General features: G+C 52.2%; 3 protein-coding genes across 4 annotated transcripts in view; 2 read left to right on the forward strand and 1 right to left on the reverse strand.

Annotated features, from left to right (window-relative positions):
• Positions 1 to 3,171: 3,171 nt before the first annotated feature.
• Positions 3,172 to 4,456, forward strand: PDE6G (phosphodiesterase 6G; the record flags this gene model as incomplete). Its single annotated transcript, XM_079904965.1, has 3 exons — positions 3,172 to 3,317; positions 3,817 to 3,857; positions 4,342 to 4,456. 3 exons carry the CDS (start codon positions 3,172 to 3,174, stop codon positions 4,416 to 4,418), a joined length of 264 nt encoding a protein of 87 aa, XP_079761091.1. The 3' UTR covers positions 4,419 to 4,456.
• A 1,700-nt stretch (positions 4,457 to 6,156) lies between these two features.
• TSPAN10 (tetraspanin 10) lies at positions 6,157 to 9,877 on the reverse strand (the record flags this gene model as incomplete). Its single annotated transcript, XM_079905297.1, has 3 exons — positions 9,839 to 9,877; positions 7,960 to 8,552; positions 6,157 to 6,619 (listed from the first exon to the last, which is right to left on the reverse strand). Exons 1-3 carry the CDS (start codon positions 9,872 to 9,874, stop codon positions 6,157 to 6,159), a joined length of 1,092 nt encoding a protein of 363 aa, XP_079761423.1. The 5' UTR covers positions 9,875 to 9,877.
• Positions 9,878 to 15,399: 5,522 nt separating this feature from the next.
• The window catches only part of NPLOC4 (NPL4 homolog, ubiquitin recognition factor), a 56,134-nt gene continuing 46,499 nt past the window's right edge, over positions 15,400 to 25,034 (forward strand). The window contains exons 1-2 of one of the 2 annotated variants that reach the window (XM_079903591.1): positions 15,400 to 15,686; positions 18,874 to 18,954. In XM_079903591.1, coding sequence (XP_079759717.1) covers positions 15,672 to 15,686; positions 18,874 to 18,954 — 96 coding nt within the window. In that variant the 5' untranslated portion in view covers positions 15,400 to 15,671. The remainder of the gene's footprint in view (positions 15,687 to 18,873; positions 18,955 to 25,034) is intronic. The other variant, XM_079903590.1, reaches the window with a different exon arrangement.

The raw sequence follows: 25,034 nt of genomic DNA on the forward strand, positions 1-25,034 counted from the left end.
CCACTGGGCACCTACAGCCTTCACCAACCTGTGAGGTTGGCTAAACCTGTTTCCTTGACTATTCAAGTGACAGTGACCCCAGGGGCCCCCTTCTATGTCCCAGCATCCCAGAAGTCCCAGAGGTCAGCTCTGGTTACTCTCAGTGGTGCAGCAGAGGGAGGACCATCCGGTCCTGAGAGGTTGCTGTTAGCAAAGCTCTGGCAGGCACAAATGCCCGCAGATGGCCTGGAATGTGCCCCATTCATCCAGCTGCAGGCTTTCAAGCTCTGATACCAGTGGCCTGGACAGACAGGGTTAAATGAATTTATGCCTGTTTTATCTTCTCTCATTTAAGGGAAAAGCTTGGGTTGTTATAAGGCTTCACAAAGAATTTGAGCTGATAAGCAGGCCTTCCCAGGTAGGGGCCTTCAATGTAAAGCCAGAGTTTCCCACAGAGACAGATCTGTGGACAAGAGAATGAAACCACACAGCCACAAAACGTGCTGCCATGCTAATGCCTGGGGATACACCCGGTAGTGCGGGCTGTCTTGGCCAGCTAGTGATGTCATCCAGAAGCAGTTTTGGTTGGTTCAGAGAAACATGATTATAGCAATACATGTTTGTTACACTTTATGTCAGAGAGCATCTACTCCAACCCTGTCCTACAGATTTGAAAATGGCCCAGGAAGAGAAAGGTTTCCCTAGAGACAAAAGCACAGCAGAGCCTAGTGGGCTTGGGGCCCCCGAAGGGGTCTACAACATGGAGGTGGATTACCTCAGAGATGTAGGAAGAGGTTTACTGTATTTTTCTCAAAAACACATATTTGTGAAAGATTTTCTATGTGTGTATGATACCAGGGCAGATCTTTGAAGTCCCAGGAGGAGGGAACTAGGGGAAGGGGAGAGATGTACAATAGAAAATGCACCACATGGCATGAGCAGTAGGTGCAAAGGCCCTGGGGTGGAAGAGGCTCCTTGGAGCACAGAGAGCAAGAGGAAGGGATGAGAGGTGAGGCCAAAGAAGTGGATCGGGACAGGCTATGCAGGGTTTTGGGGGCCACAAAGGCAGGTTCCTCAGCAGTCAGGATAGTAAGGGTGGGGAGGCCTAAGACAGCAGCCAGTGCCGTCTCATCCTTGCTTCAAAAATGAGCAGCTTCGGGCTTCCCTGGTGGCGCAGTGGTTGAGAGTCTGCCTGCCGATGCAGGGGACACGGGTTCATGCCCCGGACCAGGAAGATCCCACATGCCGCGGAGCAGCTAGGCCCATGAGCCATGGCCGCTGAGCATGCGCGTCCGGAGCCTGTGCTCCACAACGGGAGAGGCCACAGCGGTGAGAGGCCCACGTACCGGAAAAAAAAAAAAAAAAAAAAAGAGCAGCTTCAGGAGAGTCGGGCTGTTCATGGTCACACGTTCCGTTCCTGCCCTGACCCTGCCCCCTGCTCGTCCTTCCTTCAGGCCCTTGACCGCACCTGAGCCCCTTCCCCCATCTCAGGGAGTCCTCGGTGCTGCTACCCACCCCACAATCTCATTAGTGTGGTGTCAAGGCACAGTCCTAATCAGATTACCCAGCTGCAGGATAAATGCCCAGCCAGCACCCTGCCTAAGGGAGGCCTGCCACTCACACCCATGGTCCCCTGAGACCTGCCCCGGTACTTGGTGAGTAATGACCTTCCCAGGTTGCTTTTCCTGGTGGCCACTTACCCAAGGGCGTTAGTGGGTATCTGCCCAGAGGGTGAGGAGTGGGCGGGATTTTCACCACCATCCTGAGGTCTGGGTCTGGGGGAGGCCACCTACTGCCCTGTTCAGAGAGGACACCCAGCCCATCACCTCCTCTGTTCCTCGTGCCAAATAGTGGTGCAGGCTGTCCCCCAGACTAGCAGTGGTCTCGGAGCCTCAGGCCACACACAGTCAGCCAACCTGAGTGGGCACCAGCCACAGGCCAGGCTACGGCTGGGGCAGCTTGGGCAGCGGTTTCCATGGGAACAGCATCTGATAGTTGGCTCTCTATCAGGGCTCAGAGCTGCCCACGCCAGGCCTGTGGCCTGGGACTAGAGAAGGGGTCCAGCTGGGCCTACACTACCTAGGCTGTGAGGAGTGGGTGTTGTGGGGTTTGAGCAGCCGGGGCCACCAGACCTGCTGCTGTCCAACTTGGACCCCGTGTAGATCCAGCTCCTGTCCCCTGGTTCCTCTCAGGCTGCTGCTGGTCCCGGCACAGAGACCGAACCTTAGGGAAGGAAGGTCCACAGTGGGGTCCACCGAATCCCAGGTGCCCTGGCACCTACAACCAGGCCTTCCTCGCTGGTAGAACCACCTGTTCTTGCCTCCCGGTTGATCTCAGCCCCTAATACTCTAACAGGCAGCTAGCGGTGGCCCCAGGCTGGAGTCAGGCATTGCAGCCCACAAGTGGGGAGGGGGGCAAGAAACAGGACCCAAGAAGTGGTGCCTGAGCACCGGCTCAGTGCCAGGGCAGTGGCTCCTCTCTGCATCATGTACTTAGCCCCAGAACTTTCTGGGCTTATAGTGGACCCTGAGGAATTAGGGTCTCCCTCTGGTGCTAATAGGCTTAGAGGAAGGTGAGCTGCCCCTGGCCTAGGTCACCAGGGCTTAGGGCCTCGAGGGGGGGACTCCGGGGGAGAGGAGGAGGGGAGGTCACCCTGTGCAGTGGGTTCAAGGACACCAGCAGGTGATGCTGGTGCCCAGTGAGTGGCTGGGGCGGGGTGGGGGGTGGGACGGGGGAGGTAGGGTATTTACCAGCAGAGGGAAGACGCTGCTGGGGCCAGGGCTACACAGCTCGCCTGGGCGTTTCATTGTGACACAGGCCCCTCCCCTGCCCGGGCACCCTGCCCTCCCATTTCTCGGGTTACCGTTATTGGCACCGCTAGGTGCCTAACATGCCACCATGAATGAGGCCAAGTGTCCCACCCCAGGGATTGGGATGGGGAATGCAGGAGAAGGGGGAGGCAGTGACGAGGGGCACACCGGGGGGCCACCCAGCACTCTCAGCCCCTGCCTGGGGCTCCCTGGGACAGGGGGCTGCTGTTTGAGTCATACTGGGGACCGGTGGGTCTCATGTTTCAGGGTTTCCTCTGCTCTGGTGGGTTGAGACCTGAGAGGTGGGTCGGAAGCAGGAGGGCCCACAGCGTGAGGGAGTCCAGAAGCCGAAGGTCACCGCGGGGTCTCTGCCAGCCTGGCCATGAACCTGGAGCCGCCGAAGGCCGAGATCCGGCCGGCCACCAGGGTGATTGGGGGGCCCGTCACTCCCAGGAAAGGGCCCCCCAAATTTAAGCAGCGGCAAACCAGGCAGTTCAAGAGCAAGCCCCCCAAGAAAGGCGTCCAAGGGTGAGCAGAGCTGTGGGAGGGCTGGCCCTGAGGGGGGTGGAGGGCCCACCTGCTGCACAGGAGGGAGATGGGGCCTTTCTGGTGCTAGAGGCCATGGCAGGGGCCTTCAGGTTGGGGGGCTGGGTGGGGCCTCAGCCACCCTTTCCTGGTGGAAGGTGGTCCCATCCTCTTAAGCAGGTGGTGCGGGTCTTGAGGGCCTGAGCCGGCCTGTCTCAGCGTCCCCCATTCCCTGGCATGGGGGGCGGGGGGTGGAGGGGACTCGGGGGGCGGGGCTCCTGTCACCCTCTCTAGCTGTTCTTGTCCGGAAAGCACACCCACCCGCGGCCACCCAGACACTCAGCCACAGCCCCACCAACTGATATGTCTCCCTGCACCCAAAGAGCCCCATGTGTACACACCCAGGACACACTCAGACACACCGCGTTCCCAGGAACCTGCACTCAAGTGTATGCACACCCCCTCTCCGCTCTTCCTGGCCCTGACCGCTCTGTTCTTGTAGGTTTGGTGACGACATCCCCGGAATGGAAGGCCTGGGAACAGGTATGACGGCCACTAGCGTCCACCCAGGTCCCCCCCACTTGCCCACCCCCCAGTGTGCCTGGGGCCCCATCAACCCTGCCCCTGCTTCCTCAGGCAGAGGCTCACTTAGGGCACCACCCCCAGCTGTCCTTCATTTTTTTTTCCCAACTTCAAGCTTCAGACACCACCCGAGTGGGGTTGTTCCTACTCAGCGGGTCCACCGAGTGCTTGGAGGGGCTGGAAAAGACCAAAGCTCTTGCTGTCCCCTCCCCCCAGCAGCAAGGCCCACCTTCCTCTGGCCCCCTCCCTGGGCCTGCTGCACCCACTCTCTTCCTGGGCAGGGCGCCCATTCGACACACCCCAAAGGTGGTATGTCCTGAAAAGAGGGCTGTACACCCTGGACTTGTACTCTCACCATTGGGGTGTGGACAACAGGGCCCGGAGGGGATGGTGGCTCCTGGGGCCATGGGACCCTCCTGGACTCACTGGCCCCCTTGTCCTGCAGACATCACTGTCATCTGCCCATGGGAGGCCTTCAACCACCTGGAGCTGCATGAGCTGGCCCAGTACGGCATCATCTAGCACTGGACCCCGGCCCTTGACCCCTCCATGCCGCTGCCCTTTCTGACCCCTGCTCAGGATTCCTGTGAGCAGGGCCGCCCCCCCACCGGAGGGTTCCAGAGTGTCCAGAGATTGTGTCTGGAGATCCCCGCAAGGCGGCGACCTCAGGCCCATGGAAGCTAGTTCCCGGGAACCCACCAACTCCCTGCAGGATACCCTCTCCGGCCGGCCAGGCCTGGCTTAACTTCTAGAGACACTGGTCCACAGACCCTCTCCTCCCATGGCTGGAAAGCTAGGGCAGGCCTCCCAGGAGTGTCCCCTGTCCTGCCTGTCTGGGCGTGAGGACAAGCTTCCCCCACTAGCCCTTCCCAGCTGAGGCCCTTGCACTGGCGGAGTGGGTGGCAGGAGTCCTGCGGGCGTCAGTGAAAGAGCAAGACCCCTCTGGACCTGTCACACCAGCAGGATGCTTGTCCTTTCCAACATGGCCCATGTCCTGTTTCAAATAAAATTAGCGTGTCCCCCACCACTTGTCTGGGATGTGTTGTCAGTGGGGGCAGGGCCCAAGGGTGGAGTCTCTTCAGCAAGAGTGGACGGATGTGGACATTGGTGGCAGGGATGGCAGGGGCCTGGCCAGGCTGAGGGAAGGAAGCACATCGGGCACTGAGCCAGCCTCTTGATGGCTGGACTGGGGCAAGGCAGGCAGCCCCACGTACTCCGGGGGCCAGAGCTCAGGTCAGGGGGAGGGAACACCTATCTGCTCCCCACAGGTGAGGAAACAGGTGCAGGGAGATTGGGCCCAGCCAGAGCATCCTTACTGTCCACTAAAGCTGGACAGTAACCTTACTGTCCACTAAAGCCTACCAGTAACCCTGCAATTCCGCTCCTGACACCACACCCAGGAGAAGCAGGGCACGCTGCCACACACAAACCTGCGGGAAACTGCCCCCAGTGGCAGTCATCTTCGGGAAGCTGCCCAAGTGCCTATCCACACGGACGTCGGGGGGTCCGTTCACACAGCAGTGACCAGAGAGTGACTCTCAGGAAGGGGGCCCCTGTGATCGTATTTATGTGAAGGCCAGAAAAAGCCACGCTAACCAAAGGCGACACAGTTCCAACAGGGGTGACCTCGAGGAGGAGATGAAGGACCCTGCTGGGGCTGGATCTAGACCTGGTAGTGGGTCCACAGGTGTGTGGATAAGTAAGAACCCTCAGGCTGCCCACTTAAGGTTGGTGCAATTTACTGTATGAGTGATACATCTCAATAAAACTTACCGCCCCCCCAAAAAAAAAGCACTCTGGAGGGAGAGGCCTGGGCCTCATCCTCAACCACCACAATGGACAGGAAAGGGGGAGGTGGCCCCAGAGGAGAGCAGGAGCCAGGCTATGGTGAGGACGTGGGGACTCATAGACTGGGCTTGGAGGTGTTGGAAGTGGGGGGGGTCAGTGGTGAGAGTCAAAAGTGGTCAGATGTGGAGATCGGAAGTGAAGGTTGGGGTGAGGGTCTGAGTTGGGGCTCAGTGGCAGGATTTCATCCAGTCTCGCTCGCCCCCCACTCTCCCTGCCAGCCAGGCTTTGCCTGCACCCTCTGTGGGAGGCAGACGCTGGCCAGGCAGTCGTTGGGGTCAGCTTACACTCGGACCATGGCAGCGTTTACAAGCAAATGGGCAGTGTGGGGGAAAGGGGACCCTGGGGAGGCAGAGGCCAGCAGGTGGAGGAGGCCTGGGGGCCCAAGGTGCGTGTCCACAAGCACCAAGGCGGGTTATTCTGACACCTTCCCTGGGAGGGGAGGGGAGGCCTGCAGCCCCAGACCCCATCCGGGTGCCCTGGTCTTTCGTCTCACCTGCCAGTCAGCCCGGGGCCAGTTTGGCAGAGGGGAGGGCACTGAGTCTGGGGGTCCTGTGGACAAGCCCTCACTCTCTGCTGCCCTCTTGTGGACAGCCAGGGCCCTCACCAGCTGGATGGCCAGCAGGAGCTCTGCCCCCTGGACCACCACGACAACGATGGCGTAGCCACCTGCAGCCCAGATGTTGCTGCGCAGCCACTGGAGGAGTGGGGGGCTGCAGCCCTCCAGGTGCACCACCCTCTGGGCCGCGTCCTCATCCAGGCCCAGGGCCCCGAAGCCACACTGGTCATTGACTGAGGCTCCATCTTCCCAGGGGTCGATACAGCAGGAGGCAGGAAGGCTGCAGGCCTGGACCCCAGGGGAGCTGCAGTTAAAGTACCTGCAAGGGCACATGGGAGCATCAATCTGGAGGCCAGGGCCCCTGGTCTTGGACCCCAGCGCTGTGTGGAATGTCTCCTACCCGCCTTCAAACTTCCATAGCCACACACACATAGGCACGCAGGCATGCACATGCGCATGCATGCAAGCACACAGGCAAGAATGCACACACACATGCACACTGGCAGGCATGTGCACACACACATGCACACGCACACACACTTGTGCACACACAGACACACACACGATACCCAGCTCTCTATAATTCATCCCAGCACTACATAGGCCTCTGTACAAGCTTGGTTAGAAGGCACACACTGCGTAAGACAGTTGAAGGGAGGCAAGGGTTTGATGGGGGCTGGAAGTAAGACGGCCTCACTCCACAGATGCTGCTGAGTTGGTCTGAGCCGCAGAGCTGGAGTGGGAGAAGGCGGGTTGAGGACTGGTAGAGGCTTCTGTAGTGGTCACCGGGTCGTGGTGGGGGCATGAGGGGCCACGCTGGGCAGCAACAAGGGATGGGAGGCTTGGGAGGAGCTCGCAGGGCCTCGAGAGAGTGTTGCTCTTGTCACTCACTTCAGGCAGCCCTCAGGTGCCCTTGGCCTTTGACTGGCATCCAGGGCCCTGTGACCAGCAGGCTCACCCTTCGCCCTCCCTCACAGGCACAGTCTCATCTCCTTGAAGAATGGGCTTCAGTAAGGCAGGGGCTTGGAGGTCGGCAGGCTGGGTGGCATCACAACACCAGAAAGGGCTGCCACCGACCCAAAGTCACGCTCGGCCACCAAATGAGAACAATCCAGATGGGTGCTTCTAAGGTGCCCAGGAAGAAGGGCCCAGCATGTCGCAGGGACTGTTGGGTACAAATGGCTGGTTTTCAAGAGTCTCCATATGGCTCTAAACACACCCATGTACACACACACACACAAACACACACACACACACACACACAGTGGAGGGAGAACTGTGGAGTCATAGTCCGAAATGATGTCCTGAATTAAACTAAAAGTTATTTTCAATTGACATTGAGATGTACGATGTCCTTACTGAAAAAGAAAAAAAAAACAACCCCCAAAAGTGACTTTCTAGCTCTACTGGCTGAGCTTCTCTATTAACATCCCTGCATGACCACGTGGCCCTGGCTGGGCCTGAGTGTGTACATGCGCAAGTGTGCCCACATGAGCGTGTGCGCACATATGTGTACAGGTGAGGAGCCTATACAGGTGAGTTTGTGTATAGGTGAGTATGTGCATGTGAGCGTGTGTGTGGCCTGCCTCCGCTCCAGCCCCAGGGACCCTGCCGGCCACCATGGGGCTGCCCTCCGCCCTTTCAGGCTCTAGGACTCACAGGTTCCGCTGCCAGTCCTGGTAGGAGGCCACCCCGCAGCACTGCAGCCCGAGCTGAACTTGGTCAATGAGGAAGCACAGGTCTGGGTCGTCTTGGTAGTGGGTGATGGCCATGCGTAGGACGTGCTCCAGGTCATCCTGTAACTGGCCCCAGAAGGCCACCACCAGGGCCCCTGCCACGGCCTCCAGCACCAGAAAGGCAAGGATGCCCCCAGAGAAGCAGCGCAGCAGAAAGGCGTTCTCGCAGAGGGCGCCCAGGCAGCCTGCCAGGCTCACCGCACTGAACGCCAGTCCGCCCAGCACCAGCCCCAGCATGGGGTCTGCGGGCAGGGGGCCCCCCCAACTACTCCCCAGAGACCCCTTGACGGCCAGGCCCCAGAGTCCGATGGCCAGGGCCAGCAGACTGAGCAGAGAGAAGACAAAGTTGGACAGGAAGATCAGGCACTTGAGGAAGCTGCTTCCCCAGGGGAAGCAGCAGGCCAGGACCCCCCCAGGGCCTGCCCTCCGGGCCTGGTCCTCCCAGGGTGCTGGCCCTGGGTGGCTTGAAGTGAGGGGGCTGCTTCTGGCGAGGGGTGGTTCCTGATCCCCAGCATCCTGCAGAGGGAGGAAGAAGAGGGAGGTCTCACCAGGGCAACCCTCTTCCCTCAGACCCTGTGACGCTCAGCTGGGAGCAGGGTCAGAGCCTGCAGGGGGGAGGAAGCTGGAAGGTGAAGTTGGAAGGTGAAGGCGGAAGGGGTGCACAAAGACCCTAGAAGGCCAGGGACATGGGGGCCTTAAGGCTTGTTCTGCTTGGCCGAGCAGCAGAGGGGACGGTGAGGGGCTCTGGGGGCAGGGAGAGGAGAGGCCAGGAGACCGGGGCTCTGTGGGGTGCAGGGCCTCCCGAGGACCCCACCTTGCCCTCCAGCGGGACACTCAGCCAAGCTTGGGGGCCCTGGCCTTACCACAGAGAAAATTAACAGGGTGCTGACGGTTGGGGGGTCACCCCCTCTCTCGGTTCCCCCCACCCTCCTCTTGGCTCCCCAACAGAGGACTGGCTCACTGATCATGAGGTTGGGAGAAGCTGCAAAGCCAGTTCCATTTGGCCCCTTGATGGACAGTCTCCACTTCAGATATGCCTGCCTCTGCAGCCCCTCCACTGGCAGGCAGGTATGGGAGGGCTTCTGCCCCCTCTCTGCAGGGGGAGGGGCAGCAGGCCCTTGAGTTTGGTTGTGGGGGAAGAATGAGGAAGCTAAGGCCCCAGGCCTGGGCAGGGCTCCCAGTTTACCAGGAAGAAGCTGGCCCTTCACTCCCCACCTGCCTGACCGCATCAGAGCACAGGAAAGGAGGGTTATTGATCAGCACCCCCCAGAACTCAACAAGTCAGTAAGAGCAAAAGGCCAGGCTGCCGGCTTGGCCTTCAGCCCCGTCTGCACCCTGAGCCAGAGCCCACCCCCCGACCCGCCAGATCCACGGGGAGGCCTGCCGGATCTCCTGTGCAGGGGCCATACCAGGCTGAGCGGATGGCAGCCTCGAGGAGGGGGCAACAGGGAGGTGAGAAGGCGGGGCAGGTCGCAGGTGGGTGGGGGACAGGGAAAATGTGAGGGTGGCCTGATGGCCCTGGTGGGCACCATCCCCTGGGTGTGCGCTTTCCTTGGGGTGTGGACACGCCCCATGCCGTGTCAAACACAAGGGCAAGGGCGGGTCACCTTTCAGAGTCTGAACAGGGCGCTGGGGGAGGTTAAGGCACCTGATTAATGAAGCCCCACCCCAATCTTAGCAGCCCCTCCTGAGCACCCACCTGCTGGCTAGCCCCAGCACACAACATGGCTCTGGGGGGCCAGGGTGGGGAGAACCCAGCCGGGGACATCTCCAACCCCAGCAGGCCTCCAGGCACGGCTTACCTGGGACAGCAGCGGGCTCCTTTCCCCCTCCTCCATCCTCCACCAGGAGAGGTGTGCTGGTCCCCCGCTGGCCTCTCTGGCTGGGACACCAGGGCTGGTGCTGCCTGTGCCCCCGGCTGCTCTGTGAGCTGTGAGCCCCACCGGGACTTTGCAGTCACGATCGGATCATGTGAGGAGTCATAGTTTAGGGCTTAAGACAGCCTCTGCTTGTTGAGATGCAAAGGATCCTTCTTGAGCCCAGATTCTTGGCCTCGCTCTGTGCAGGCATGACGTGGGTGGGGCTGTCAGGGGGCAGACCTCATGGGCATCTCCACAGGGCCCCCGTGTGGGCCTCAGCCTGGCGGGTCCAGTGGTGCCCCTCAGCTCAGCCCGAAGATCAGACCCTGGCTCCCAGTAACAGCCCGGGAGACCTGCCCACAGCTAAACGCCAATGTATTCCGATTTATTCACTGCAAGAAAGAAGTTTTATGTATATATGTGCATATACATACGTATACACATACATATATGTGTATGTATATATATTTTTAATTTTTATTTATTTTAATTTTATTTTTGGCTGCATTGGGTCTTCGTTGTTGTGCACAGGCTTTCTCCAGTTGCGGCGAGCAGGGGCTACTGCTCGTTGTGGTGCGTGGGCTTGTCGTTTCAGTGGCTTTTCTTGTTGTGGAGTATGGGCTGTAGGCGTGCAGACTTCAGCAGTTGTGGCTCACGGGTTCTAGAGCACAGGCTCAGTAGTTGTGGCGCACAGGCTTAGTTGATCTGCAGCATGTGGGATCTTCCCGGACCAGGGATCGAACTTGTGTTCCCTGCATTGGCAGGCGGATTCTTAACTACTGCGCCACCAGGGAAGTCCCTATAAGTGTATATTTGAAGTGCCTTTATTTTTTTTAAGAATTTATTTATTATTTATTTTATTTATTTTTGGCTGCATCGGGTCTTAGCTGTGGCCCGCAGGCTCCAGGGCGTGTGGGCTCTGTAGTTGGCGGCACGCAGGCTCTCTAACTGAGGTGCACGAGCTCAGTAGCTGTGGCGTGGGCTTAGTTGCCCCACAGCATGTGGGATCTTAGTTCGCCGACCAGGGATCGAACCCGCGTCCCCTGCATTGTAAGGCGGATTCTTTACCACTGGACCACCAGGGAAGTCCCCCTTTGTTTATTTATTTATTTTTTAATCACTGGCTAGATCACATCCTTCCTGGTTTTGAGGTGGCTGGGATCCCCCACCCTCTGAGCTTCTCAGGAGTAGGACTTTGTCACGGTTACTATTGTGCCCTAGTGCTTGGAGGGACCCCAGCCATGCAGCTGCCACCTCTGCAGGCAGCGATGTGCTCCAGGCTCTCTGACCCTGCATTGTCGGCCCTTTCACCCTGGCTTGGATGCGGTGGAAAGACTGGCTCAGAGCAGACCCCTACCAGCCAACAACTCTAGAAGACCTTGGGCACGCACTCCCACACCTCCTGGGTCCTGCTTGTGGAGTGCATGAGGCTATGACGTGCGTCGACGCTGCTGTTGGCTTCTGTGGCCGGAGGCCGTGGTGGGGGCAGAGGCTGCCAGGGGCCCCTCTGCAAACACGTGTGCGTGGCAGGAAAAAGGGTGGCCTCCGGGGTATGTGTGTGCCGCATCCCGTCTCCACCATCCTCCCCACTCCCTTTCTCAGCTTCTTCCGTTTGATGTTTAAGCCTAGCCTCTTTTCCTCCATTTAGTCACCATTTTACAGTCCAGCCACATGGGCTGCTTGCTGGGCCTGAAACGCCTGGCACTTGTGTGCCCTGACCTATGCCATCCCCTGAAATCTCCTCCTGGTGTTCAGTTCCAGAGTAGTACGGCCGAGGGAACACTTTTCATTTTTATTCGCTTCATTTGTCTGTGTTCTTGCTTTGGGTCCCCCACTAGCTTCTCCCAGAACAACTACCCCACGGAGCCCAGCCTACACTCCGGCAGAGGGCCAGCTGAGTTTTAAGCCACTGAATGAGGAGAGTTTGTTAACACAGCATTATTGTGAGCACAGATGACTGACACTGGGTTTATTCTCTGTCAGGGACTGTTCTGAGCCCTACAACAGTGAGGAAACCTGACAATCCCCCGTCATAAGGTGCTTACATTTGAGTACAGGGGAAGTCACAGAGTAAGCAAAGAAACCAGTAAATACATGCTATTTTATAAGGTCATGAGTGTTAGGAAGCAAGGAAAGGAAATGGCTGGTGGAGGGTGTTGTCTTATATCAGGTGATCAGAGAGGCCTCACTGTAGGAAAATGTTGGGTTCCTAGGTATACACCCAAAAGGATTGAAAACAGGGACTCACACAAATACATGGATATACACGTTCACAGCAGCCAAAAGGTGCAAACAACCCGGGTGTCCATCAATGAAGAATGGATGAACAAAACGTGCTCCATCCATACCGTGGATTATTCAGCCATAAAATGGAAAGAAGTTCTAACACAGGCTGCAACATGGATGAACCTTGAAAACATGGTGCTCAGTGAAAGAAGCCAGACACAGAAAGTCCACATACAGTACGATTCCACTTATATAAAATGTTCAGAATAGGTAAAGCCATAGAGACAGAAGGTAGATTAGTGGTTGCCAGTGGCTGGGGGAGGGGGAAGTGGCAGCTAATGCTGAAGGAGTGTAGGGCTTCCTTCCGGAGTGACGAAAATACTTTAGGACTAGATAGAGGAGGTGGTTGTACAACACTGGGAATGTACTACATGATACTGAGTTTTTCCCTTTAAAATGGTTAACTGTATGTTCTGTGAATTTCATATCGTTTTACAAAAATAAAAGAAGAGGGCTGAGAAGAAGCCGAAGGAAAAGAGGGAACGAGGGACTTCCCTGGTGGCCCAGTGGTTAAGACTCCACACTTCCAGTGCAAGCGGCGCGGGTTCAATCCGCAGTCAAGGAACTACGATCCCACACGCCGAATGGCGTGGCCAAGAAGAAAAAAAAAAGAAAAGAGGGAACGAACCTCGTGGATTTTCTCAGGTCAGGGTCCCTGCGAGGCCAACCCTGGTCACTGGGGAGTGTCTCAGGATCCAGACCCGGGAAGGAAACAGCATTGTGCCGGTGGAGGGAGAAGGCGAGCTGTCAGGCAATCTCAACAGAGTCCTTGGTGATCCCCGCAGCTCGGATGGCCTGCAGAGTCATCCCAGATTGAGACATGGGTATGCGCCTTGATAGCCATCCACTGTTATTGGGCATGAGCTGCCTGGGGAAGGGACCGTGATCTGGAGTGAGCACAGTCCCCGAAGGGGAGCTCAGCCAGGGCTGCCAGCAACTTCAGTCTGAGGGCAGTGCACTTGGCACACACTGTAACTGAATGTGGGGTCCAGCTGCTCGCTGCTCAAAAGCCAATAAAGAGGCAAGGCTGGTGGAAAGGAAAGTTTGCTTTATTTCTGAGGCTGGCAATGGCGGGGTCCGGGGAAGGGGAAGGGCAGACTCCTGTGCAAAGGCCGACTCCCCTCCACTGACAAGCAGTGGGCAAGAGCTTTTATAGACGGAGGGAGGGGGCTACATGCAGAGACAGCACAGTCAGCTCTGATGGTCATCTTGAAATTGGTCCTTGGTGGTCTGACCAGCATCATCTTGATTGTTCTAAGTACAGTTAATCTTCAGTTCCAGGGTCAGTTTGTTCCCATTTCCATGAGGCCAATTCTCAGAATTGTGGTAGCTTCTGTCATGGCTACAGTCTGGTCATCATGTAGTTAACTTCTACCTGGTGGGGGTTTCAGTACCTATAAAACAGCTCACATGGGCTTTCCTGGTGGCACAGTGGTTGAGAGTCCGCCTGCCGATGCAGGGGACACGGGTTCGTGCCCCAGTCCGGGAAGATCCCACGTGCCACGGAGCGGCTAGGCCCATGAGCCATTACACTGAAGCCTGCGCGTCTGGAGCCTGTGCTCCGCAATGGGAGAGGCCACAACAGTGAGAGACCGTGTACTGCAAAAAAAAAAAAAAAAAAAAAACAGCTCACAGGGCCCGGCTCAGAATACTATCTATAGCCCTTGAGGTGGAACTAAAGGTCCTTGACCTTGCTTACTGATAAACTATTATTGTTTTGTCCCCTTTGACTATTTTCCTTTGTTTCTGTATTTTCTCATTTCTCTGATTAAACTTATTCTTTGGCTAAAGTTTTTCCACAGACAAAAGGCAGGCGGAAGACATGGGGGGCATAGACCATAGGGTCCTGTTCTGTTTCAACACTAGGCTGACGTGTGCAGGAAGAGCGCTTCAGGCCTGTAAAGTACCTTAGGTGGGAGCAAGCCTGGAAAGTTTGAAGAAGAATGGCTGTTCGAATTTTGCTCCAAGTGAGATGGGGAGATGACAGGTGTTGAGTAATGTGCATTCCGACCTGACTCATGCTTTAAAAGGACCACTCAGGCTGCTGTGCTGCAGGCGGAAGGTCAGGGCAAGGACGGGAGCTGGAGGTCAGGCCTTGTGCAGCGAAACTGTGTCTCGTCCCTTCCTCAAAGGGGACACACCCAGCCTCATCAGTTACCGCAATCAGGCTCCAAAGCCAGGCTCTCTGGGAGATGGTCATCACCTCTCAGGCCCCATCTCAGCCTTGTTCTGATATAGAGTAGCCTTCGGATGAAATCATAGTTACCACTACTGTTATGGGCCGAACTGTGTCCCCCCAAATTTATATATTGAAGTCCCAACCCCAGCACCTCAGAATGAGACTTAGAGGTAGGGCCTTTAAAGAGGTAATTAACTTAAAATCAGGTCATTAGGACGGGCCATCCTCCAATGACCTTATAAGAAAAGGAAAATGGGACTCAGAGAGACACCAGGGATGCACCTGTGCAGAGGGAGGACACAGGAGGAAGGCAGCTGTCTGCAAGCCAAGGAGAGAGGCCTCAGAAGAAACCAAACCGGCTGTCCCCCTGATCTCAGACTTCCTGCGGGGGAGAGGAAATGAGAGTAACAACCTCCTAACTGTTTTCAACACAGGAGACAAACACAATCTGAAATTGAATCATGGGATTAAAAAACATAGTTTAGCCTCTTAGAGGTTTTCGTAACTTTTTTTTCATAATCATAGGCAAGGTCAGCTACCAAATGTGCAGGGCCCAGTGCAAAATAAAAATGTGGAGCTCCTTGCTGAAAACTATTAAAGGTTGCAAGACGGTGACGGCAGAGCATTGAATCAAGTGTGAGGCCATTCGGAGCCACACACGTGGGTGCCCATGAAGCTGGCCCTGAGGGCAATTTTAGGATATTGTATCTCCGTGGCAAAGAAGCATTTATCTAAAATGTGGTCGAAATTCATTCGTTTCTCTTATGTTAGATTCAGGGAAAATGCCTTCTTAAAAAATACATATCATGAAGGTATGATGTCACCTTCCCGAAGGTATTTCTCCATTTCCATGGGACCAGCGAGGCGCTGGGAACGTCCAATTCGAGACCACCGACCGCTCTCCTGGGCGAGACGCGCGTTAGTGCTTCCCTCCCAGCTTCTCTGCAGCGTCTCTCCACTGCGTGGCCAGCCGGGGGCGCCCCTCCGCGGGGAGCCCGGTGCGGGGCCGCCCTGCGCAGGCGCGGACCGTTGGTGGGGCCGGAACCTGGTTGAGCGGCCGGAACCTGATCGCGCGGCCGGAACCCGGTTGCGCGGCCGGAACCCGGTTGCGCGGTCGCGTGGCCGGGGGAGCGCGTCGGGCGAGGCACCGGACGTCGCGGCGGTGGCGGCCGGGCGGTGAAGCTGGAGCGGCGGTGGCGGCGGCGGCCGGAGGCCGGGGCTGGGGCTGAGGCGGGGGTCGGGGCTGCAAGGCCCGCGGGGCGGCAGGCAGCGGCGGCCCGGGGCTCAAGCCCGGATACGGGAGCGGCCACCATGGCCGAGAGCATCGTGAGTGGGGCGGCCGAGCGGGAGGGTGCCGGGATGAGGCAGCAGATTTGCCGGCGCGGCTTGCGGAGAGGCCCAGCGGCCCGCCCTCCTCTTCATGGGCCGGCCGGGTGGCCGGGCTCCCGACCTCCTCTTTTCAGCTCCTCCCGTCCCCGGCCGACGGGGGAGGCCGGGCCGTCCGCGGGGTGTGGGTTGTGCCGGCCTTTCCATTCCTGGTCGCGGGGGTCGCGCTTGGAGGGGCTGCAGTTCCTCGGGGCCGGGGCTACGATCCCTCCTCGCCTCCTGTCCGTCTGTCTTGCCTCCTTTCGTCGCCCCAGTGAGTGCCTTGTCATGGGTTCCTTAAAAGGAGAGCACTTTCTGTAAACGGGGACCCCATCCCACGAGAGGAAGCTGCTAAGAAGGGAAACGGTGGCCTGGTGGATGGCAAGGAGACCTTAACAGCTACCTGTCTGTAAAGGGATGTTATAAAGGTTGATCTCATTTTGTACCCTAAGTCAGGGATTGACACACTCCCTTTCCCTGCTTAAAGTTAAAAAAAAAAAAAAAGTGAAAATCGGAAAAAACTGGCCATCCCTTAACTTGTGGAAAGTTTCCTCTCAGAAGTCAGTATAGCCGGAAAAAAGCCAACAGACCAGCTGGACAGAAAAATTTTTGGTTAACGTTAAGGACCACCTGGGATTTCCTGGAGGAAGCAGAAGCAGTATGGGGTGGCAAGTCATGTTCAGAATTTGGCCATGGGAGAGCCTCTGCAGTTTTGCCAGGTGTCTGGGAATGGCATTCATCCTCCTCTCTGGATGCTCTGGGCTGCAAGAACCTCCAGCTCTGGACTTTCAGGCTTTCATCCGGTGACTCCTCCTAATGCAGCTCTCCATTCAGGGGCCCTGGCGTCTGCTCCGTGTTTCCCAGCCTGGAGATGAGCAGTGGGCATGAATGCCCCAAGAGAAACGAGCAACTGATTCCTTTTAAAATAAGATTTACTAGTCTTTGGTGACTCACTCTAGAAATAGGTTAAGAATTAGCACTCAAATCTGCTTCCAGACTTTCTCTTTACTGTAATATTTTTGACCAAATTGAAGTAACCGTGGACACGTGAGTTGTTTCAGAGAAGGCCACTTTTCTACTAGCGTATGTAAGGCTAGGGTCTCATTGATAGCATGGATCTCTTGTCGAATTTCTCAGATTGTCAGGAATTAAAACATGATTCTTCTGAAATTTATTTCAAAAGTTTTTATTTATTCAGAAAGAGGTCTTCTAAAATTTTCTATGGGATAACTAATTTTTATCTCACCAATTCTTTGACTCCCACAAGAAACATTCTGGGCTCATTTTCTTATAAATAGGGAAACTTAGTTACCAAGAAGCTATGTGTCCATGTTGCCTGGTCTGTCTCTTGTGTATTTTACTTTATACCATGTGTCAAAGGCCAAGTCATACCTTCCCTCAGTATGAATTATCTTTGTCTCTTGGAGTTAAATACTGAGCTTAGCTTGGAAACCTGGACTGCCGTGCCCTGTTGTAAATGAACAAGTAGAATAAGTTCTTAAGCTTTAGAGCTCTCCAGAAACGTGTTATCCTGACCTTTAGCTTCTCGAGGTGTGGAGTGTCATGCTCTTGGTCCTAAGTGAACAGTCAAAGCAACAGTCATAGAGTCCCTCAAAGAGAAGCAGAGTTCTTTACTTCTTAACCTGCCTCAGTGTTGGAGACAGATTTCAGAAACAAATAAATGGGAGTTTACCTAATGCCCAGGCTGTGTATTAAGAAGACATTTTTCTAGATGTTGAATCCAGAGTAAAGCGTACTAGAAATCAAAAGTCAAAATAACTTGAGTGCACATAGATGAGTGAGAAAGTTAAACAGATGTTGTTAAGAAGCAAAAAGAAAATATTTTATGCTCTTAACAATTGGGATTTCATAAGGCTTGTTCAACACAAAATCTTAAAAACTGAGAACAATATGGGACAAAGGCTTTTCAGTTAAGCAAAAGTTATTAGAAAATGAGAAAGACATAGGCAAGCTATTTCAGCAAAATCTAGATGATTCTTGTTTGATAAAGGTGGACAGATCGAAAGCCATTGTGGCATTTTGTCCTGTATCAGTGAAAGTCTTTTTAAAAACAACTGCTTGTGACATTTCTTGTCTGTATAGTGTTGTTTTGAATACAGTGTACTGTGCAGTAGTTGCTGAGGGGAGTAACTATAACATGAGTACTCATGTAACTATAACATGAGTACTTTCTGGCACATTCTGTTCCTCCCATGCCTCAGGTGGTTGGAACATCCTCTGTCTTGCTGGCGGCAGGGCATGCCGGTTTATGCTACCCACTGAGGCAGGACCTTGGATGGTTGGCCAGGGCATAATAGCACATTTTCACTGGGCTTCGATCAGCATGAAAATCAAGTCTAGAAAGTGATGCTCCGTCCAGTTGTCTTCCAGGCCTAGCAACCATTTCAGGCTTGCCATGAAAATACATTTTTTTAAAACCCTGCCAAGTTTTACCGTGGTATTAAACACCTTTTTTCTTTTCTTTTATTCTTTTTTATTGAAAGTAAATAACAAATTAGAGGATTTCCTGTGATCCTTTTTATGTTTTTAATTGTTTTTTTTTGTTTGTTTGTTTTGGCTGCGGGATCTTTGTTCCCTGACCAGGTATCTACCCCGTGTGCCCTCAGCTTTCACTGTGGAGTCCTAACCACTGGACCACCAGGGAATTCCCTGTGATCCTTTTTTTTTTTTTTTTCCTGTTATCCTTTTAAGTTAGTCTAGTCTGTGTATGGATCCTGGAACAAAGTGAGATATTTTTTAAAGAACTCAGTTGTTCATGATTCATGGTGGGTTTTTTCCTGCTGATTTAAAAAAAAATTTTTTTTGTAAATCGGAAGAGAAAAACGTTAGTGTTTCAGATATATTCTTTATAAATAATGGTTAAAAATTGAAGTCGTATTTTTCTTAGTGAAACGGTGAGAGTTGAGAATTAGGGCAGTCCTCTTAGGATGTCCTCCCATGAGCTGATGTCTCTCAGACCTCTGCTTCATTTTCTAGAAACATTGGGTTGGGTGTTGGCAAGGGGAAGGGTGAGGTTTGGCTCTAAGTTTCGGTGACCCAGATGCTGAAAGACTGCAGAGGTTAGTTTCAGTAATAGGTCAGGACCTTCCTAGTCTGTGCAGTAACCAACTTGTTTCATTTACCACAGATAATTCGTGTTCAGTCCCCAGATGGGGTGAAGCGGATCACAGCAACAAAGAGAGAAACAGCTGCAACATTTTTGAAAAAGGTACTTGTGGCTTGGGTATTGACCTTCCTTCATCCTCTACTGTTATTCCCTTCCTGTTGTGTACCTTTTCTCTTTTCCTCATTTCCTGAGTCCGCCCCCTCCCAAGTTCAGTCTCTTGTATTGCTTTTCTCTGTCATGATTGGTGGGACTGTTACAGGATCAGAAGTGTCACAGCTGACCACTGCTAACCATTGCAGGACCAAGGGCCCAAAGGTCAGTGTAAAAGGATTTCACAAGAGGAATATTTATGAGTGAAAAATCAGAGAATGAGAAACTTGAATTGTCCATCAAAGGGGAATTGCTAACATGTATAGAATGATCCCATTTTGTTCTTAAAAAATTAAAGCCACATACACAAATTGTTGTGTGAGAATATGGTTTGAAAGAGCACAAGCCAGACCTAAAAGGGGCAACCCCAGGAGGGGAGGCCAAAGTAAGGAGAGTGGCTTTTGCTTTATACTTCATACCAGAGGTTGGCAAAGCATGGCTTGTGGCTGGCTGCCTGTTTTCATTGGAACACAGCCACACTCATTGGTTTATGCACTGTCTGGCTGCTTTTGAGCTCCAGCAGCAGAGCTGAGTAGTTGTGACAGACTATATGGCCCTTTACAGAAAAAGTTTGCCAGCCTCTACTTTATACATTCTTTACTATTTGAATTTGTTGCAGGCAGCTGTTACCTTTGTAATGATAAAAAATATCATTTTTCACTGTTCATAAGCAAAAAAAATTGTCAGGTCACAGACTGTTAGAGCCAGAGGGAATCTTAGATGTCATGTAGTCTGATCTTTTTATTTTCACAAAGGTGGAAACTGAAGTCCAGGGAATAAAGAGATTTGCTGAGGATCACACTGTGTTCTGTTAGGGAAGCCACAGCACTTACCTGGGAAGTTTGGCTTCTGAAAGGTAGTTGCTATCCTGATTCCAACAGTGCTGCTTAAGTGACCGTATTTACAAGAATAAAAGGAAAAAATCAGGTGCAATAGACAGCAGAGAAGAGAATCTCTATGTCTTTGTGGACTTTTTAATATCTTACTCTTTGCTTTTTTAGTAACAGCTGACCATTGTCAGCTTGCTCCTGGAGATGGTGCTGGGATACATTAAATGCTCGAGTTCTTGAGAGATTGTCTGAGACAAAGATTAAGTATTATGTAGCTATTGCTTGGACAGTTGTGGGGATAAACATGAGATGTAAGAGGACTGCATACAGTTGTTCTTTACTTTTCTGAGTCTTTGTGATACGGAAATTTCTTAAACTTAAATCTGTAGTAACCAGGGGACTTCCCTGGTGGTCCAGTGATTAAGGCTCCACGCTTCCCCTGCAGGGGGCACAGGTTACAGGTTTGATCCCTTGTTGGGGAACCAAGATCCCGCATGCTGTGCAGTGTGCCCCAAAAAAAAACCTTAAAAAAAAAAAATCTAGTAGTCATGTAGAGATATCATTTCATTTTGTTTTTAACTTGAGACTTTTGTGCTTGGCATCAAATGTAGAGTTGTTGGACAGGTTAAATTCAGATGATTTCAGAGAAACCTAAAAAGTCAGGATTGTAGTTCTGACTTTTATTTGCCTCAGAAGTATTCCTAAAATCCTGGTGTTTCCTCTGGTAGTTAATTGTTGTCTTGCATAGGGAATATAGACACAATAACTGTCATTGGATGTGGATGGAGTCAGGGAGGTACAGTTTAGTGTTGACTGATTAATCGCTGAAGCCATCATCAACACGGTAGTCATTGTTTAGGAGAAATTTTCTTGGGAATACTCAAAAACAAACATTTATTACTCTGAAGTAATGTTTCCCCTCAAGTGAAAATCGTTTTCTCTGATTATACAGATAATATGGATTAATTATAAAAGGCTCAAAAACAATACAGGAAAGTATAAAGAAGTAAGAATAACTCAAGATTTTATTAGCCAGAAATAACTGTTAATGTAACGTCTTTATGTGTACACATGTGCAGACACACAGACACACACACACACCTCTCTGCATGTGCATGTACACATACTTTCACCAAAATGGGATCATACTATACTACTGCTGTATTTTCATCAAATCTGACTGAGTTTAAGGAGAAACATTTACTTATTTAGTTTTTAAAAAATTAATTAATTTAAAATTAATTTATTTAGTTTTGGCTTTGTTGGGTCTTCGTTGCTGCGTGCAGGCTTTCTCTAGTTGCGGCGATCAGGGGCTACTCTTCGTTGCGGTGCACGGTCTTCTCATTGCTGTGGCTTCTCTTGTTGCGGAGCACGGGCTCTAGGTGCGTGGGCTTCAGTAGTTGTGGCTCGTGGGCTCTAGAGCGCAGGCTCAGTAGCTGTGGTGCACCGGCTTAGTTGCTCCGTGGCATGTGGGATCTTCCTGGACCAGGGCTCGAACCCGTGTCACCTGCATTGGCAGGCGGATTCTAAACCACTGCACCACCAGGGAAGCCCAAGGAGAAACATTTATGTATCAGTAAGAAAGAAAAAAACGCTGTCACACCTACTTGTAGCATTTTATTTTATATGTAAAGTGCTTTTTTAGACTGATTTGGAAAATAATGTATTTTAATCATGTATTATGTATTTGTAATGAGGAAAATCCAATTGAAATTAATTGGGTAGGCTCTCCCTATGAAATCATATTCAGAGTCCAGCCCTCCTGAACCTTTTTTTTGACTCAGCTGTCAGCGTCATGCTTACTGATGGGGTCACTGTCTGCCCTCTCGGGAGGGTCAGTTTGCCAGCTGCCGACAGCTGTTCTGCAGGTGCTGGTGCTAGAGTGCTTACGAGCAGGGCTCAAAAACTGAGGTCCCTGTTCCTTCCTTGATTGATCATTAAATGGATTGTTTGATAGAAATGTTGAGGGGTGACAGTTGTTTAGCTAACTGGGTGACAGGTTTGCATGAGCCCAGGCAGTGACCCGTACGTATGTCAGCCCTGCTGCCCTGCAGGCAAGAGTTGTAAGCCTCTTGCTGTAAGATGCACCCGTTCTAGTGAAGTTCAAATCTCACCTTGTGATCATTTGTGTCCTGCTTTTTTTCACTTGACAATAGGTTATGGACATAGTTCTATGTCAATAAATGTAGTTTTACGTCTCTTTTTTTTCTGTGGTAAGAAAAATAACATAAAATTTGCCGTGTAAACCATGTTTAAGTGTACGGTTCAGTGGCATTAAGTACATTCACAGTGCTGTGCAGCCATCACCACCGTCCATCTCCAGAACTTTTCCATCTCCCCAAACTGAAACTCTGTCCCCATTAAACACTAACTCCCTCTCCCCCTCCCCCAGCCCTTGGTAATCATTCTACTTTCTATCTCTATGAATCTGACTCCAGGTATCTCACATAAGTGGACTCATACTGATTTTTTTTTTAAGATTTTTTTGATGTGGACCATTTTCTTAAAGTCTTTATTGAATTTGTTACAATACTGCTTCTGTGTTATGTTTTGTTTTTTTGGCTGAGAGACATGCAGCATATTAGCCCCCCGACCAGGGATTGAACCCGCACCCCCTGCATTGAAGGCAAAGTCCTAACCACTGGACTGCTGGGAAGTCCCTTGATTTTTAATAATTAATAATTTGTGCATTTGTGCCCTATAAGTGGGCTTTGAAATGGCCTTCCTGTCCCCTCACAGACTTGCCTGAAAAGTGTATATTGACCACTGTGAACATTGTTGGCTCCAACTTGCTGTCCCTATACTTGACAGCCTTACCCTGATTTAATATGTGGCATTATGCCCTCTAAGGAAATTGGTTTTGCGAGTGTGATGAGATGGCTTGCATTGAAAATCTCTCAGGATCTTGAGTTACTGGTTCCTTTGAGACCATCTAATGCTTCTCACTCAGGAATTCCTTCTCGGGCTTCCCTGGTGGTGCAGTGGTTGAGAATCTGCCTGCCAATGCAGGGGTCACGGGTTTGAGCCCTGGTCTGGGAAGATCCCACATGCCACTGAGCAGCTAGGCCCGTGAGCCACAACTACTGAGCCTGCGCATCTGGAGCCTGTGCCCCACAACAAGAAGAGGCCGCAACAGTGAAAGGCCTGTGCACCGCAATGAAGAGTGGCCCCCGCTTGCCACAACTAGAGAAAGCCCTCCCACAGAAACGAAGACCCAACACAGCCCAAAATAAATTAATTAATAAATTAATTTAAAAGAATAGGAACAATCATTAAAAAAAAAAAAAGAATTCCTTCTCTGTGAATCACCAGACCATAAACCCCTCCAGGACAAGTTCTTCTGGCTATCTTGCTCGCCGGTGTCTTCCTTCACCTCCACGACCCAGGAGTTTGCTTCTGCTGCTGTCACTCCCCTGAAGTGGCCCTTATTGAGTCACCCCAGATCCTACCTTTATCTTTTTTTTCTTTTTCTTTTGGCCACGCTGTGTGGCTTGTGGGATCTTAGTTCCCCAACCAGGGATTGAACCTGTGTCCTCGGCAGTGAAAGTGCTGGACCACCAGGGAATTCCCCTCAGTCCTATCTTAACTGGCCTCTCAGCAGCAAGTGACGTTTTCCCTTATAATACTTAAACTTTTTCTTTTAACTGTGAAATAAAATACTTGCTAAGAAATGCTTGAAAAATATGAACAGCCAAAATGATTGATGATGAAGCAAATACCCAGTGCCAGTCTCCAGCAACCATAGGTCAGCCTTCCTACTCCCTCACCCTGTCACCCCTCTCCTGACTTGATGGGGGTTGCTCCCCCACTTTTCTGTGTTTTACCACACAGTATGCATTCCTAAACCCTAAATTTTAGTTTTGCCTATTTTGAACTTGAGATAACTGGAATCATGCCATGTATTCTTTTCTGTTACCTTCAGTTATAAACATTTGTATTAATTTTACTTCGTACCATGTTTCTGGTTTTATTACCTCAGGTGTGAAATAAAATTTTTAAGATTTTAATCGTGCTTTTTTTTTTTTTTTTGTGGTACGCGGGCCTCCCACTGCCGCGGCCCCTCCCGTCGCGGAGCACAGGCTCCGGATGCGCAGGCCCAGCGGCCACGGCCCACGGACCCAGGCGCCCCGCGGCACGCAGGACCCTCCTGGACCGGGGCATGAACCCGCGTCCCCTGCATCGGCAGGCAGACTCCCAACCACTGTGCCACCAGGGAAGCCTTATTGTGCTTTTATAAGACTCTGCTAAGATTTTTTTTTTAATGCCTGGTACCTTATGTTAGATTTTTGTATCTTTAGATAGAGAATTCACAGAGTTCATAGAAGCGGTTATTTTCACAGGAGCATCATATAAAACCTAATACATGTATTTCTTCATCTCCCGAAAGTGGGCTTCAACATATGGGAAGTAATGTTGTTGGTTATCGTATTTGAAAATGCAGCTGAACCTCAGTCCTGGTATAAAGCACAGAGCTCAGTTATGTGGTCACAGGGAAGTTCCCTCTGCCCATAGGGCTGCCCACATAGCACCGTGCTCCACTCTGGAGATTGCCTTACATCCCAGGAGTGCTGTGCTAACTCACACAGCCGACATTCCTGGTACAAGAGTTCTTTCTCATTCTTGGCAATAATTGCAGTGCTTTGTCTACAGAAAAACAGAATGGTTTTGCAGAATAAAGTGCCACAATTTGTTAATTTCGGTTTATATCTGTTTCAGAAAAAGGAGTCATTAATTTTAGTCTTTATTTTTGCCTTTTTTGCTCTTGGGAATACAGATTTCATGGTCTTAATTTCCTGGTGCTTTATTTATTTTTATTTATTTATTTTTTTTGCGGTACATGGGCCTCTCACTGTTGTGGCCTCTCCCGCTGAGGAGCACAGGCTCCGGACGCGCAGGCTCAGTGGGCATGGCTCATGGGCCCAGCCGCCCCGCGGCATGTGGGATCTTCCCGGACCAGGGCACGAACCCGTGTCCCCTGCATTGGCAGGCGGACCCCCAACCACTGCACCACCAGGGAAGCTCAAAAATTTATTTATTTATTTTTGGCTGCGTTGGTTCTTCATTGCTGTACACAGGATTTCTCTTGTTGCAGCGAGCAGGGGCTACTCTTTGTTGTGGTGCGTGGGCTTCTCATTGTGGTGGCTTCTCTTGTTGCGGAGCATGGGCTCTAGGCGCGCGGGCTTTAGTAGTTGTGGCTCGCGG

Source organism: Stenella coeruleoalba (genome assembly GCF_951394435.1).
Source record: "Stenella coeruleoalba genome assembly, chromosome: 19".
In the NCBI taxonomy this organism is placed as follows: Eukaryota; Metazoa; Chordata; class Mammalia; order Artiodactyla; family Delphinidae; genus Stenella; species Stenella coeruleoalba.